General features: G+C 39.1%; 1 protein-coding gene across 3 annotated transcripts; it reads left to right on the top strand.

Annotated features, from left to right (window-relative positions):
* Positions 1-223: 223 nt before the first annotated feature.
* On the top strand, positions 224-12,149 carry LOC128242365 (leucine-rich repeat protein SHOC-2-like). 3 transcript variants are annotated; one of them, XM_052959491.1, is made up of 3 exons: positions 224-615; positions 7,052-7,261; positions 9,221-12,149. In XM_052959491.1, exons 2-3 carry the CDS (start codon positions 7,142-7,144, stop codon positions 11,492-11,494), a joined length of 2,394 nt encoding a protein of 797 aa, XP_052815451.1. In that variant the 5' UTR covers positions 224-615; positions 7,052-7,141; the 3' UTR covers positions 11,495-12,149. The 3 variants fall into 3 exon arrangements, with proteins under 3 accessions (XP_052815451.1, XP_052815452.1, XP_052815453.1); XM_052959492.1 differs by lacking the exon at positions 224-615 and adding an exon at positions 3,617-3,752; XM_052959493.1 differs by lacking the exon at positions 224-615 and adding an exon at positions 3,647-3,775.
* Positions 12,150-15,947: the final 3,798 nt, after the last annotated feature.

Genomic DNA, 15,947 nt, shown 5'->3' with positions numbered 1-15,947 from the left:
CGATTTCATATCGTATCTAGAAGTTGTTAAGATTGTTTTTATAAATAATTTTGACAGGAAAAAAGTTAAATGATATATTTGCTGTCGTTGTCCGAAAATCATTAAATGAAAAAAAAAAAACTTGCTAGTACCACTAACAGGGGAAGTACGGTAGTGACCAGAAAAGTCACAAATGCCACTGCAATCTCACACTGCTGTCATGGTGCCCCAAAACAAACGAGAATCGGGCACCTGACCCAAAATGGCGGATGTATGCAGACGACGAGTTTTAGCAATGCGATGACACTTTTAATTTGATATTTTTTTTACGATAAACTGTTAATAAAAACGTTGTATGGGATTTCTACAGATAATGCATTTTCCATAAAGCCGATTGATTTTTTTTATCCGGTTTATCTGATCAAAAGATTATCAGAAAGGATTTTTAAACGAGATTGTGCAAACTGCAGTTGGAATTATATCAGTATTGTGGACATTTCATATTTAGTGCTCGAGCGGTTCAAGTAGAAGGGAAATGTTTGGTGCAATATTTCAACATCAAACTTGAAATATCATAAAAGTGACATTTGAAAAATCTGTTGGGACTTGAAATCGGGATTTTTGAATTGTCATCAGGTACAGTGTACTTAACTTATACTGTTCTAACTTAAGATATGTTAAAATTTGTCTGATTTAGACTTCTTGTTTCAGGATGTAGCAATTAGCTTGGAATTAAAAACTATTTTAAGAAAACGTAAGTAAAATAACATGTATTCAGCCGTCCCGGCAAAGTAACGCACCTGAATGAAACCTATGTATGAAATGAACTTAGCTTTTACATACTTCTTTATTTTTGGTATAACTCAACTTGATATAAAAATGATTGGGTTAACGTTTTCATATTATACTTTCACAACAGAGATATCATATGTAAATCATGTTTGACATTCGTTTATGGAGATTTTATGATGTTTATTTAAACTGACTCTCTCGCAGGGTTTGTATGGCGACAACGTTTTTTAAACTTTGTTCAATTTGAGACATTTTATTTTATTTTTATGGACAAACACCACTCAACAATTGTCAGATACCCATTTTAACATTATTTATGTTCAACTTAATTCTAAAGTCATACAATGTTTCATTAATAGCGCGTTTCTGTCAAATAAAGCATTTTCTGCCACCTTCGGACTTAGCTACTAATGAACAAAATATCAATTTAAAGAGCTTGTCGTATTTCTAGTTCCTATTGCAGTTTAGCTATTTCATGCAGTCATCGTTTTTAAAGGAATGCATTTTGGCCCACATAACACACATGCAAGAATCATGATCGGGATGATGAATGGTGTTTAAATGTATGAAATCATTCGTGTTCCATTTAGGGCTTTAAATCACAAACAATTATATCTTGGCCGGATATCTGTTACCCATTACGGGACCAAGACGTTGGTGATCAGACGATACATATATTGTACGTCTGTGGCGCTTATCTCGTGTGCAAATACAGATCTCCAGATTGATTGACGATGGTTGACTTTAGAGGACTCGAATAATAATCATACAGTTCATAAAGCACTCAACTTGATACATTGAAGAATTATTAATCTCCTTAAAGTCTGTAACTAATATTCTTCTTTCTTTGTCGTTCAAAACACCGACCACTTAAGCGTATTTTTGTATCATAAGTGGCAACTGTCTACATGTGGCGATGTTTTTTTTGTAACTTTACCTTGGTGTAGGCAATTCTCGTATTGATGGAGTCTAGCCCTGCAATCTGTATTCGTTTAGTTTTAACATGCATAATTCTCCTCATTTACATATTTTATCTGTCGTTTGTTTTTTAAATAAAACAAACGATTAATCAGGTATGGATATTTTTTCAGATTGTGTATAAAATCCCAAAATGATTTTAGCTTTCACGTCGGTTTAGTTTAAAGATGCACTCTTACTCCCAAATAAGATTAACCACAATTAATATAATTGTTTTTGTATACCAAAAAGAATGAATAACTGTCGAAAACAATGTTTTTTTATGAATGATACCAAGTTTAATTTAAAAGAAAGGTGCAGAAAACACGGTATTTTAACCATGTAAGACGATAGTAGCCCGCAGTAAATATTTTAGCACTCACCAATCATTTAATAATTTTACGTTTTCAGCTATTAAATACAAGGTTACAATCTTGTTATCAGTAATTAATATTTTCCTTAAATGCATTTTTTAGCAAGAAGTTAAAGGTTTATCAGTCTAAATCGATGTTTGTTATACATGACTGTGTATATGTATGGATTTTGAATATGAGTGTCATTTTAAATTATACTAACAACTTGTAATCGATACCAATATCAATTCAGCGTTTTTGTCAGTTTGTTATTATTGCAACAGTGTTTAATGAATGCCAATATAAATATAAAAGTGTTCCTTAGTTTATTTTCAATTATACCATTTGCCTGTAGCGTTGCTTTCACTGTTTATCAGGGCTGAGATTAGTAAGTAACATGACTGTGAAATAAACATTACAGCACTGTATTCCTAACTATGGTATCAGAACACAAGGTAAGCTTTCTGAATTGGTTATGAGATTAATGAAAATCAATTGGTCTTTTTAATACCTTTCTTCATTCATTATAAATATTTATAGGAAAGATATCATTTACGTGTATGATATTTATCACTGGCATTAGCTGTGATGTGCATGACCTTAGGCGCGTAATTGTCTATACGCATGATGTACATTACCCGACCATGAGGGTGGATCCAGATAGCGGTACGACAAAAACATACTCGCCTTACCAATTAAACGGGGATAGGAAAGGGGGAGGGGGGGGGGGGGGAGGGGGCATCCCCTTAATCCGTTGTTGTGCACATGGAATTGTTGTTGATTGTCTTTGTTCTTGGGTTTAAATAGAGACACACATTATAAGAAAAGTATCGAATACTTGATTATTAAAACGTATCAAACAAAGTAAAACGCATGATATTAAACTTGCATTTGCTATCATCCTAGTTAGATTTTAAAAAAAAAAACACGCCGCCCTACTGATATAACCCCGTATGCAAGTTTTACAAGCATTCAGTTATACAAACTATGAACTCGTAATTTTAGTGATATATTTAAATTGACACTCTTATTCAAAATCAATACATACACAGTCATGTATAACAAAAATAAATTTTGAGTGATTAATCTTTAACTACTTATTAAATAATACATTTATGGAAAATATTATTTACTAATAACAAGATTGTAGCCGTGTATTTAATAGCTGGAAACGCCAAAAATATTAAATGATTGGTGAATGCTAAAAGATTTATCTATAATCGTTTCAAAAGATAAAAATGCCGGCGTGTTTTCTGCACCTATCTTTCAAATTTAGTCGGTATCCTTCGTAAGAATCATTGTTTTCGATATTTTTTCACCCTTTTTGGTGTATTAAAACAAATTTACTAATTGTGGTAAATCTTAATTGGGAGTAAGAGTGCATCTTTAAAGAGTGGTTTGTTTTCCGACTCAGTCTCATGTTAACTCTGATACCTACGTTGACTGCACGAGCCCGTGTTTCACCCATATCAAATGAACGTATTGATCTTTGAGATCAAAATACACATTCACTATTGATGTAGCTAGGGTACAGTGTTGACTTTCTATCCGAGCAAAGTTTGCTTTTCAGTTTAAAATTAATTTTACCTACATACCGGGATTATTTGGTGGGATTTGAATGCATGGTTTAAGATAATTAATCAGCTATCTGCGCGACATTTTGACCTTAGAGTGAGTGTTTTTTATGGCATTGGGTATGTTAGCGTATGCATTTCTTTTTGATTAATTGATGTATTTTGATTATAAGATCTTCTATGGATGTTTATTTTGTATACTATTTGTGTTTGGGTTTGGAGTAACTGTTGTTAATATTATACATTTTGATTGGTAGTTTTGGTGTAACTGTTGGTAATATATTGTTGCCAAGACGATGGAGGTACTGTCGGTAATTTATTCGAAGTCTGTAAGAATATTATGAAAACGAACAACGTGTGTTTCTTTGGCTAAATGATATCAAACATTACGTCTGTGTGAAAAATCATAGGGATGCTGTTCAGTTTGGATCGCGCATCTGAAATATTTGTAATATATCACATGGTTATATCAGTATGGCCCTTGGTTTTGTATAAATGCTCTGAAACAGATTGTTGTCGTTATTTTAAAACAATTACACATATACTCATGAAACTTCATAGGAAAGCTGGTCGATGTAGGAAACTGTGCACATACACTCATGAAACTTCATAGGAATGCTGGTCAAGGTGGGAAACTTTGCACCTACACTCATGAAACTGTTGGTCAATGTAGGAAACTGTGCACCTGCACTTATGAAACTTATTAGGAATGTTTGTCAATGTAGGAAACTGTGAATCTATACTCATGAAACTTCATAGGAATGCTGGTCAATGTAGGAAACTGTGCACATACACTCATGAAACTTCATAGGAATGCTGGTCAATGTAGGGAACTGTGGATCTATACTCATGAAACTTCATAGGAATGCTGGTAAATGTAGGAAACTGTGCACCTACATTCATGAAACTTAATAGGAATGTTTGTCAATGTAGGAAACTGTGGATCTATACTCATGAAACTTCATAGGAATGCTGGTCAATGTAGGAAACTGTGCACCTACATTCATGAAACTTAATAGGAATGTTTGTCAATGTAGGAAACTGTGGATCTATACTCATGAAACTTCATAGGAATGCTGGTCAATGTGGGAAACTGTGGATCTATACTCATGAAACTTCATAGGAATGCTGGTCAATGTAGGAAACTGTGCACCTACATTCATGAAACTTAATAGGAATGTTTGTCAATGTAGGAAACTGTAGGCCTACATTCATGAAACTTCATAGGAATGTTTGTCAATGTAGGAAACCGTGCACCTACACTCATGAAACTTCATAGGAATGCTGGTCAATGTAGGAAACTGTGCACCTACACTCATGAAACTTCATAGGAATGCTGGTCAATGTAGGAAACCGTGCACCTACATTCATGAAACTTCATAGGAATGTTTGTCAATGTAGGAAACCGTGCACCTACACTCGTGAAACTTCATAGGAATGTTTGTCAATGTAGGAAACCGTGCACCTACACTCGTGAAACTTCATAGGAATGTTTGTCAATGTAGGAAACCGTGCACCTACACTCGTGAAACTTCATAGGAATGCTGGTCAATGTAGGAAACCGTGCACCTACACTCGTGAAACTTCATAGGAATGTTTGTCAATGTAGGAAACCGTGCACCTACACTCGTGAAACTTCATAGGAATGTTTGTCAATGTAGGAAACCGTGCACCTACACTCGTGAAACTTCATAGGAATGTTGGTCAATGTAGGAAACCGTGCACCTACACTCGTGAAACTTCATAGGAATGCTGGTCAATGTAGGAAACTGTGCACTGAAACTTCATAGGAATGCTGGTCAATGTGGGAAACTGTGCACCTACACTCGTGAAACTGTTGGTCAATGTAGAAAACTGTGCACCTGCACTCATGAAACTTCATAGGAATGCTGATCAATGTGGGAAACTGTGCACCTACACTCGTGAAACTGTTGGTCAATGTAGAAAACTGTGCACCTGCACTCATGAAACTTCATAGGAATGCTGATCAATGTGGGAAACTGTGCACCTGCACTCATGAAACTTCATAGGAATGCTGATCAATGTGGGAAACTGTGCACCTATACTCGTGAAACTTCATAGGAATGCTGATCAATGTGGGAAACTGTGCACCTGCACTCATGAAACTTCATAGGAATGCTGATCAATGTGGGAAACTGTGCACCTGCACTCATGAAACTTCATAGGAATGCTGATCAATGTGGGAAACTGTGCGCCTGCACTCATGAAACTTCATAGGAATGCTGATCAATGTGGGAAACTGTGGACCTATACTCATGAAACTGTTGTTCAATGTAGGAAACTATATACCTTTGATTTGTGTGGTTAACCCCTTGTTCTGTAAATAATGGTCTGATATTCAGACTGAGATAACAATGTCAGAATGTTTGTGAGTTTTATAACGCAAATTCTCATATCATTAATTCAAAAACATGCCTTTGTTCAGGCAGTCTCACTTCTTTGATAGCGAAGTGGTTTCTATAAAATGAATTTATCCCTTTTTGCGCATCAAACAAGAATTGGATTTCAGAGTGTGTTTTTTTTGTTCTTATTAACAGAAAACTTGAGAAAGGCAAATACAATAAAGTGTTTTCATGCAGGTGTTTTCAATCGAAAAAACGACAAAGCAAATATGTATATTTTACCTTCAAATAGTATGATGATTTTCAATATATAACCTGCGTATGGGATTGCAATTAATGTGCCAATTCAAACGTATGCTATCTCATTTTCTACCCTAAATAAAACACGATCAATATTTGATATCAATAAAATTTGCCATATTTGATTTCGATCACAGTCAAGTGTTTGGTTTAAGTTATTAGGCGCATATAAACTCGCAGTGTCAGATAATCTTTCGTTTTGATGGACTGCAACGCTTTCCATATTTTTTCCTTTCGATGTATACATCGTAAATATCATGTTTACTAAAAGTAATCTTAAAATCCCTATTGATCCGATGACTTTGGTCCAAATTATAGCAATTGCTGACTGACTGCATGACTGCATGACTGACTGACTGACTGACTGACCGACCGACCGACCGACCGACTAACTGACTGACTGACTGACCGACCGACCGACCGACCGACTGAATGACCGAATGTTCGAATAACGTGAACGAGTAAATGAAATTTCTTAAATCTTGAAGCAGTCAGTTGAACAACTACAGGCGAAACTGGATATGTCGAACTCGGTTATCTCAATAATCTGGATATGTCGAACTTTTTTCGAATGTGTTGCGTTTAGCTATACATCTATTTTGAATTTCAGTTATATTGAATGTTTGTTATCTCGAAGAAATTTCCGAGGTCCCCAAGACTTCGACATAGCGAGTTTTGACTGTATGTATGTGTATAATTATACAACTTACAACAATCTACAACGTTATTTCAGGCATGTGTTACCAGTAGCACCTGGAACCTTCCAATAGCCCCCTAAACCGGAAGCCAGTGTTGAGGACGCCGCCCCGCCACCAGCAGCACTATGAGTGCCAAACGGAAGAAGAAGGACGATAAGCCGCCACCGGCGACAGGGCCCGGAAGTAAGATTATCTCCCTGAACGACGCCCTCAAGAAACACATAAAGAAGATAGAAGGGAATAAGGTAGGGCTCTGACCTGAATCAGTTCACTAGTTGTGATGACAAACACGAAACCACTTTCTAATCGCATTTCTTACAGCTGCACTCTCACAGATTGACCATTTTAACATCTTTTTTTTATTTTTTGTCTTGGAAAGCGGAAATTTTTGCGTAAATATCTGCAAACCAATGATATAAGATTCCTGACAAAAAAAATCAGATCGTAGATTTTCATATTTTCGTTCGAAAATTATCTGGTTTCCATGGATCTTCGCCAAAAATGGCTCGTTCCAAGACAAAAAAATAAAAATGTTGTCAAAACGTTCAATCTGTGAGAGTGCAGCTTTAATTAAGAAGTGACTTCAACGTCACAAACGGCAACACGTTGATTTGCTCAACTTGGTGTCATTTTCGAACTGGCTAAAGTTCAATTCACTCAAATAAGAAGCAAAACAATGAATCTTTGATGATTTCAATTTACGACTAAAATCGATTTATTATTGAACGGATCGGGTACATACAAACTACGTTTTTTTTGCCGTACGAGAGGACTAATATAGCTTTTGGAGAGTTGGACTTGAAACTTGCCAAGTAACGTTCATATTAAAAAAAATGTTACATATGTCGTGAAAAAATAGATGAAGGCTATGTGATTGTCATAGAATGTAATCATAGTCGTAAGATTAAGGTACTTCAGTCACAGAAAAGGGCTTACGATGCTGCAACATTGGATGAACTGTCGTGGGTTTAACGTAGGAAAATCGTATTGAATTCACTTGATTATTAATGCTTCAATTTCCCGAAACTTTTTAAGCTCATCAGGCTTAAGTAGCTTATTTCAATTGGCCGAAATACATACTTAAATTGAATTGTGATAAATGAAAAATGGTTGATTGTGATTATCATAAAGATAATTCCTGTCCTAAGGATAAACACTCTTAAAGAAGTAAATATTACGCAAATTATTGAAAAACAAAAATAGTGAGCTTAGCTTAATCCTGTTATAAGGGACTTAAGAAGTTTCGAGTAATTGGGGCCAGCAGGATTCGCCCCTGGATTGGGCCATACACAAATAAGAGACACTCAGATATACATGACATTCGGAACTCCTCGGCCATTTTTTTCAAAAACAACCTCGGATGTATTTGGACGGTTTACATACTCAAAAAGAAGTACGTTTAAGTCCGCTGCAAGTAGATCGCGTAGTAATTTAATTTAGCAGTCTTAACTCTTGGGAATCTTAATTATGGTTGCAATAATACACTTCACTGGTAATCAATTTAAACTTAGATCAATAAATACATCTCTTAAACACTAAAGTTAATTAACGATATATTAAAAAAAATACTAACTACTTCAACTGATGTACCGGCATACAGCCGAGGTTGTTTTTGAAAAAATGGCCGAGGTGTTCCGAATGATATACATGAATACAAGGAGGACACAGACGACTAAAAAACGTTCAAAATGACTAGATTTATCGTAAAATAGTCGTGGGACGTCGTAGAGCACCATATGACAGACATACGACACAGGCCTGTCGTTTGGAAATACTTACTAGGCTGAACATGTTCAAATCTCTACCACCAGGGTCATCACTTTGCATGAACATTTCAATCATGGGACTTGAAACTCTTCGTTAACTAAGGGCAAACCATTTATGTCAAGTACATGTACAGTTATTTTTAGATGTGGGAGTTTTGAAATACACATGTAGGCTAGTGACTGTTATATGCCGTCCTAAGTCCAACATTGGGGCAATTGTGCAGTGCTCATTAACCGGCTTTAGTCCTAGCGAGATCTTATCTAGTCGTATTAAGTGTGTATACCGATGGTGTTGCATCTCCCGTTATTCGCGGTTGTTTGTCCTTGTACTGATCCGTGTCTTTAGCCATGATTATGTCCAAAATGAGGATATTGGACTTGCCCGGCTAGTTTGCATGGTTGTATTTATGTTCTAAATGTCATACTGTTTATTTCCAGGTTCACCTGCAGTTCGGGACATGCAACATCAAGTCCCTGCCTATCGAGCTATGGGCCAACGAGGAGCTGGCGGAACTCGCTATCAAACTCAACTGCGAGAACAACCGGATGAAGCGGCTCCCGAAGTCCGTGGCGGTTCTGGAGAACCTCGAGTACATAAATATCCGGAACAACGCCCTCGGCGCCTTTCCGGGCTCCGTCTCAAGGCTGAAGAAGCTCATCTTGTTGGATATTACAAATAATAACGTCAAGAAGCTACCACCCGCCATACACAAGGCCACCTCCCTCGCCACTCTGTACGCGTCCAACAACAAGATCCGGGCCTTACCCAAGAATATTGGTAAATCCCCCTCTCTGATGTATGTGGATCTGTCGCGTAACCAGATCAAGTCGTTCAAGAAGGGAGTTTACGAACTGTCTGCCACAGTGATCCTGTCTAACAATAAAATAACTGACATGCCTGCAGCCACAGTGAAAAAGCCAAACATTCAAAGACTCGACCTGTCAAACAATGGCGTCAACCATATCCCAGAATCCATCGAGAAATTGCAACGTTTGACATGGCTTGACCTTTCCCATAATTCACTCGATGAGCTTCCAGCGGAAATAGGGAAAGTCAGATTTTTGCACTATTTCAATCTGTCTCATAACAATATCAAGGGTTTACCTGAAGAGATTTGGAATCTAGGACCAGCTCTGAATACTTTCCTACTCGGACACAACGAAATGGGCGTGTTGCCGGATGAAGTTCAAAAACTCACAAAACTTAAAGAGCTGGACATTTCTGGTAATCAGTTGGAATACCTCCCAGAAGGACTCAAAGAGTGTAACTGTTTGCAAACTTTACACGCGTCTGAAAATAAACTAAACTCTATGAAGTTCGCGGTGTTTTTGAAATCATTAGAAGTGCTGGATGTCGCTAAAAACGGTATCGAGGTTATTCCGGTTGAAATCGCGGGCATGAAAAACCTAGTGTCTCTTGACGTCTCTGATAACAAAATAAAAGTGTTACCTGACTGTATTGGCAACATTAAAACACTGAAAAAGTTGTTTGTGGCTAAGAACAAAATAACCACTCTCCCCGACTCGCTGGGGTACGACCAGGTCCTGACGCACTTAGATATATCTAACAACAAGATCACGGCTCTTCCGTCGGACCTGCGGAAACTGAGGAATCTTGAGGTGTTCCGAATGGCGGACAACGACATCGCGGCCATGCCAAAGTCCATCGACTTTCTTTACCAAATTCGCGTTCTGGACATTTCCGGTAACGGCTTAAACGATCTTCATGTGCCGAAGACGCTGAACGAGTTTTACATGTCCGGGAACCCTCTTACCATCAACTACACTGACCATCGGTCAGCACTTGTGGTGATCGGGGACAAGGACCACCTGCGCAATCTGACATCCCTGGAGCTGTGCAATTTGGGACTCGAGGAGATCCCACCCAGCGTCTACAGTATGCGCATGCTCAGACACCTAAATGTGTCGAACAACAGCATTAAAACGCTGGGCGACAACATCTGTAAGCTAAGGGGTCTCGAGTCTATCGTTGCCGACCAGAACTACCTGTCGTCACTTCCTGCGAACGTGAGCGCGCTCCAAAAGCTTCACAAACTCTCCCTAGCGGACAATAACCTGGAGGAATTCTCAGCTGGAATCCTTAAATGCATGGCCCTCGAGCATCTCAAACTCTCGCACAACAAACTGAAGCTACTCCCTGATAATTTCGGTCGGCTAAACAAACTGATTGACATGGACCTGTCCAATAATGAGCTGCTGTGTTTCCCGAAAGATCGCATCGACATACTGGCGTCTCTACTGTCATTGAATTTGAACCAAAACCACATAGACGAGATGCCCATCGACTTTCCCTACCTCTACAGGCTGCAAAAGCTGAATGCCGGCGGGAATGACTTAACGGCACTTCCGGGCGAACTAGACAAACTGAAGTCACTGGAGGTCCTTGACATTTCTGACAATATCATAGAAGTATTGCCGGAGAGTATATGTAAGATTCCAAATCTGCGAGATCTTGATGTTTCTTCAAACAAAATTACGCGCGGTTTTCCAAAAGCGTGGGAAAATTTGCGCTCCAAAGCGAACGTGAGCATGGCTGAGCAATCATCCGTGAAAACTCGGGAACCACGTGATCGACCCAAGCCAGTTGAGGCCGAGACCCAGATCAGCCCCAAGGCCGGACGGAAGGGCAAGAAGGGCGGGAAAAGGGGAGCTGCGAAATCGGCCCCGCCCATTGCTGTTGCGGCCAGCTAATGAATGGCTATGTATAGCTGTGAAGGTTTACGTGTATGTAGGAAAAGGATTTTAAAAATACAGCAATAGTTGTACCTTTTTATACAAAACTCACTACTAAAGTTAGTTGCCACATCGCATAGCATTATATAATAAAATAGTATTACTATAATAGATTCCTGTATTTTTGTTGTTTTTTTAGCTGTGTTTTCATGATTCCGTCCACTGTAAGTCTGTGATACTAGCTGTAATTAAACAAATGTTGCTTTGCATGTATACTGTTAAAGCTATTACTCAAGATTTCAATATTCGTTGTGATCAGATGCTTGATATTCTGTCTTCATCAGACGATTTCTCATTGCATTCATTGATATGTTCAAACTATAGGTGACATTGTGAGTCAGGGATTTGTTTTATTTAAATATATACATGTACATAATAAGTATAACAGCTATACTGTATAATAGTATGTATAAATTTATATCATAAACTTTTTTCACCCCGCCTGACCGATAGCGCCATCTAGGATTCAAACACGAATTGGGTCAATTGTTGACATTGCAACACTTACTTCTAGTATAAATATATTATCATGCTGTTATTACTTTTACTATTGTTGTATATGTGCTCTGTTCTAAAGCCTTGTTCTAGTTGAAAATTAAATTGTTAATATTAATGTAAGTTATGTTATACATTGCCTCGATCCCTTTTCTCCTTGTCCCATCTAAATCGACCCCTTCAACTTGATTCATCTAGGTCGACCCCTTCACCTTGTCCCATCTAGGTCGACCCCTTTACCTTGTCCCATCTAGGTCGACCCCTTTACCTTGTCCCATCTAGGTCGACCCCTTCACCTTGTCCCATCTAGGTCGATCCCTTTACCATGTCCCATCTAGGTCGACCCCTTTAACTTGTCCCATCTAGGTCGACTTCTTCACCTTGTCCCCTTTACCTTGTCCCATCTAGGTCGACTTCTTCACCTTGTCCCATCTAGGTCGACTCCTTCACCTTGTCCCATCTAGGTCGACCCCTTTACCTTGTCCCATCTAGGTCGACTTCTTCACCTTGTCCCATCTAGGTCGACCCGTTCAACTTGACCCATCTAGGTCGACCCGTTCAACTTGTCCCATCTAGGTCGACCCCCTCACCATGTCCCATCTAGATCGACCTATTCACCTTGTCCCATCTAGGTCGACCCCTTCACCTTGTACCATCTAGGTCGACTCCTTCACCTTGTCCCATCTAGGTCGACCCGTTCAACTTGACCCATCTAGGTCGACCCGTTCAACTTGACCTCTCCGTGGTTTTATGCTGGTTATACGATGTTGAGTCCTCCATACGACAATAATACAATATATGCGCATTATTTGATAGGCGTCATGTTGTCCAAGTTATAGAGCAAACATATTATCACAATTCAACATTTACTTATACACATTAGCTACATTTTTTTCGAACTCCATCTCGAGAACATTTCGCTATTACTGGTTATCAAGGGCTTTCGAATTTCTATGAGATAATCGAGTTCGAAATAAGTATTGATAAATAGGTGTGAAATATCAAATCGGGACCGTAATTTTTACTTCAAGATTATTTCGGATTATAGAGTAAAAATTTAGTTAAACAAAGAAGAAATAAAATCGGGACCGAAAACTCATTTCGAAATAGCGATAAATTCAGATAAACGATGTTCGGAATAGCGGTGTTCAACTGTATTACATTTTCATTACATTATATTAAACGAGCGCATGCCAACATATCGTAAGATCGAGCGTCCCAGTTAAAGGTTTTGTTAGTGCAACAAACCAAAACATCGAGTTTAACTTGCAAATCAAATACACTTTACAAAAATATATCAATACAGGGGCGGTTCCTGGTTCCGACGTTAGAGGGTGCGTACCCTTTTGACATGCGCCCCTCCCTTTTTTGGTTTCAATTGTTGGCAGGGGGGTTGGGGGTTTCCCGCGAAGAAAATTTTAGCAATTTCTAATCCGAGATGGTGCATTTTGGGCGTATTTGATTACTTTTCTTTTCCTATATTGAAATAAATAGTTAACTTGGACGATTTTAAAGGGGGGGGGGGGGGGGGCGACGACGGGTCTAGATCATAATTATGTTAAAGGCTTTGTTCCATTTTCTTAACCCCGAAGATCATTGTACTATCCGACTTGCTATTGATGTCAATCGAGAGTATGCATACGAACAGACGAGGTCAAAACATTTACAGTTTAAGGGCAATTACTCAAGGTTTCTAGTATCTGGATGTTGTGTGCACTTAGTCGAAACGATATGCCAACAACCATTGTAACAAGATTCGAAGGGCGTTTTGTTCAAACGTTGACAAATTACTCCGCGGTGAATGGTTATTACACGTTCAGCTTACTATCTGACTGGTAACAATACGTCCAGCTTGCTGTCTGACAAGTTGGTATACGTCCAGCTTGCTGTCAAGCTGGTTATTTTAGGCCCAGCTTGTACGACTGGTTATTGCACGCCCCGCCTGCTGTCTGGCTGGTTATTACACGTCGAGCTTACTATTTGGCTGGTTATTACACGTCCAGCTTGCTATATGGCTGGTTATTACACGTCCAGCTTGCTATATGGCTGATTATTACACGTCCAGTTTGCTATATGGCTGGTTATTACACGTCCAGCTTACTATCTGGCTAGTTATTATACGTCCAGTTTGCTTTATGGCTGATTATTACACGTCCAGTCTGCTATATGGCTAGTCATTACACGTCCAGTTTGCTATATGGCTGGTTATTACACGTCCAGCTCACTATCTGGCTAGTTATTTTACGTCCAGTTTGCTTGATGGCTGGTTATTACACGCCCAGTTTGCTATATGGCTGGTTATTACACGTCCAGCTTACTATCTGACTGGTTATTACACGTCCAGTTTGCTATTAAGCTGGTTATTTCACGTCCAGCTTACTATCTGGCTAGTTATTATACGTCCAGTTTGCTTTATGGCTGGTTATTACACGTCCAGTCTGCTATATGGCTGGTTATTACACGTCCAGTCTGCTATATGGCTGGTTATTACACGTCCAGTCTGCTATATGGCTGGTTATTACACGTTCAGCTTACTATCTGACTGGTTATTACACGTCCAACTTACTATCTGACTGGTTATTACACGTCAAGCTTGCTATCTGGCTGGTTATTACACGTTCAGCTTACTATCTGGCTGGTTATTAATCGTCCAACTTACTATATGGCTGGTTATTACACGTCCAGCTTGCTATATGGCTGGTTATTACTCGTCCAGCTTACTATCTGGCTGGTTATTACACGTTCAGCTTACTATCTGACTGGTAACAATACGTCCAGCTTGCTGTCTGACAAGTTGGTATACGTCCAGCTTGCTGTCAAGCTGGTTATTTTAGGCCCAGCTTGTACGACTGGTTATTACACGCCCCGCCTGCTGTCTGGCTGGTTATTACACGTCGAGCTTACTATCTGGCTGGTTATTACACGTCCAGCTTGCTATATGGCTGGTTATTACACGTCCAGCTTGCTATATGGCTGATTATTACACGTCCAGTTTGCTATATGGCTGGTTATTACACGTCCAGCTTACTATCTGGCTAGTTATTATACGTCCAGTTTGCTTTATGGCTGATTATTACTCGTCCAGTCTGCTATATGGCTAGTTATTACACGTCCAGTTTGCTATATGGCTGGTTATTACACGTCCAGCTCACTATCTGGCTAGTTATTTTACGTCCAGTTTGCTTGATGGCTGGTTATTACACGTCCAGTTTGCTATATGGCTGGTTATTACACGTCCAGCTTACTATCTGGCTGGTTATTACACGTCCAGTTTGCTATCTGGCTAGTTATTTCACGTCCAGCTTACTATCTGGCTAGTTATTATACGTCCAGTTTGCTTTATGGCTGGTTATTACACGTCCAGTCTGCTATATGGCTGGTTATTACACGTCCAGTCTGCTATATGGCTGGTTATTACACGTCCAGTCTGCTATATGGCTGGTTATTACACGTTCGGCTTACTATCTGACTGGTTATTACACGTCCAACTTACTATCTGACTGGTTATTACACGTCAAGCTTGCTATCTGGCTGGTTATTACATGTTCAGCTTACTATCTGGCTGGTTATTAATCGTCCAACTTACTATATGGCTGGTTATTACACGTCCAGCTTGCTATCTGGCTGGTTATTACTCGTCCAGCTTACTATCTGGCTGGTTATTACACGCTCAGCTTACTATCTGACTGGTAACAATACGTCCAGCTTGCTGTCTGACAAGTTGGTATACGTCCAGCTTGCTGTCAAGCTGGTTATTTTAGGCCCAGCTTGTACGACTGGTTATTACACGCCCCGCCTGCTGTCTGGCTGGTTATTACACGTCGAGCTTACTATCTGGCTGGTTATTACACGTCCAGCTTGCTATATGGCTGGTTATTACACGTCCAGCTTGCTATATGGCTGATTATTACACGTC

The sequence above is a fragment of the Mya arenaria genome, chromosome 8, assembly GCF_026914265.1.
Source record: "Mya arenaria isolate MELC-2E11 chromosome 8, ASM2691426v1".
NCBI classification, from domain to species: domain Eukaryota; kingdom Metazoa; phylum Mollusca; class Bivalvia; order Myida; family Myidae; genus Mya; species Mya arenaria.
This window is presented reverse-complemented; position numbering and strand designations above follow the sequence as displayed.

Excerpts from the sequence above, each read along its gene's own strand:
- LOC128242365 (XM_052959491.1), top strand. The coding sequence starts at position 7,142 with ATGAGTGCCAAACGGAAGAAGAAGGACGATAAGCCGCCACCGGCGACA. Across the intron at positions 7,262-9,220 it reads AGAAGATAGAAGGGAATAAG|GTTCACCTGCAGTTCGGGAC; the intron begins GTAGGGCTCTGA and ends GTTTATTTCCAG.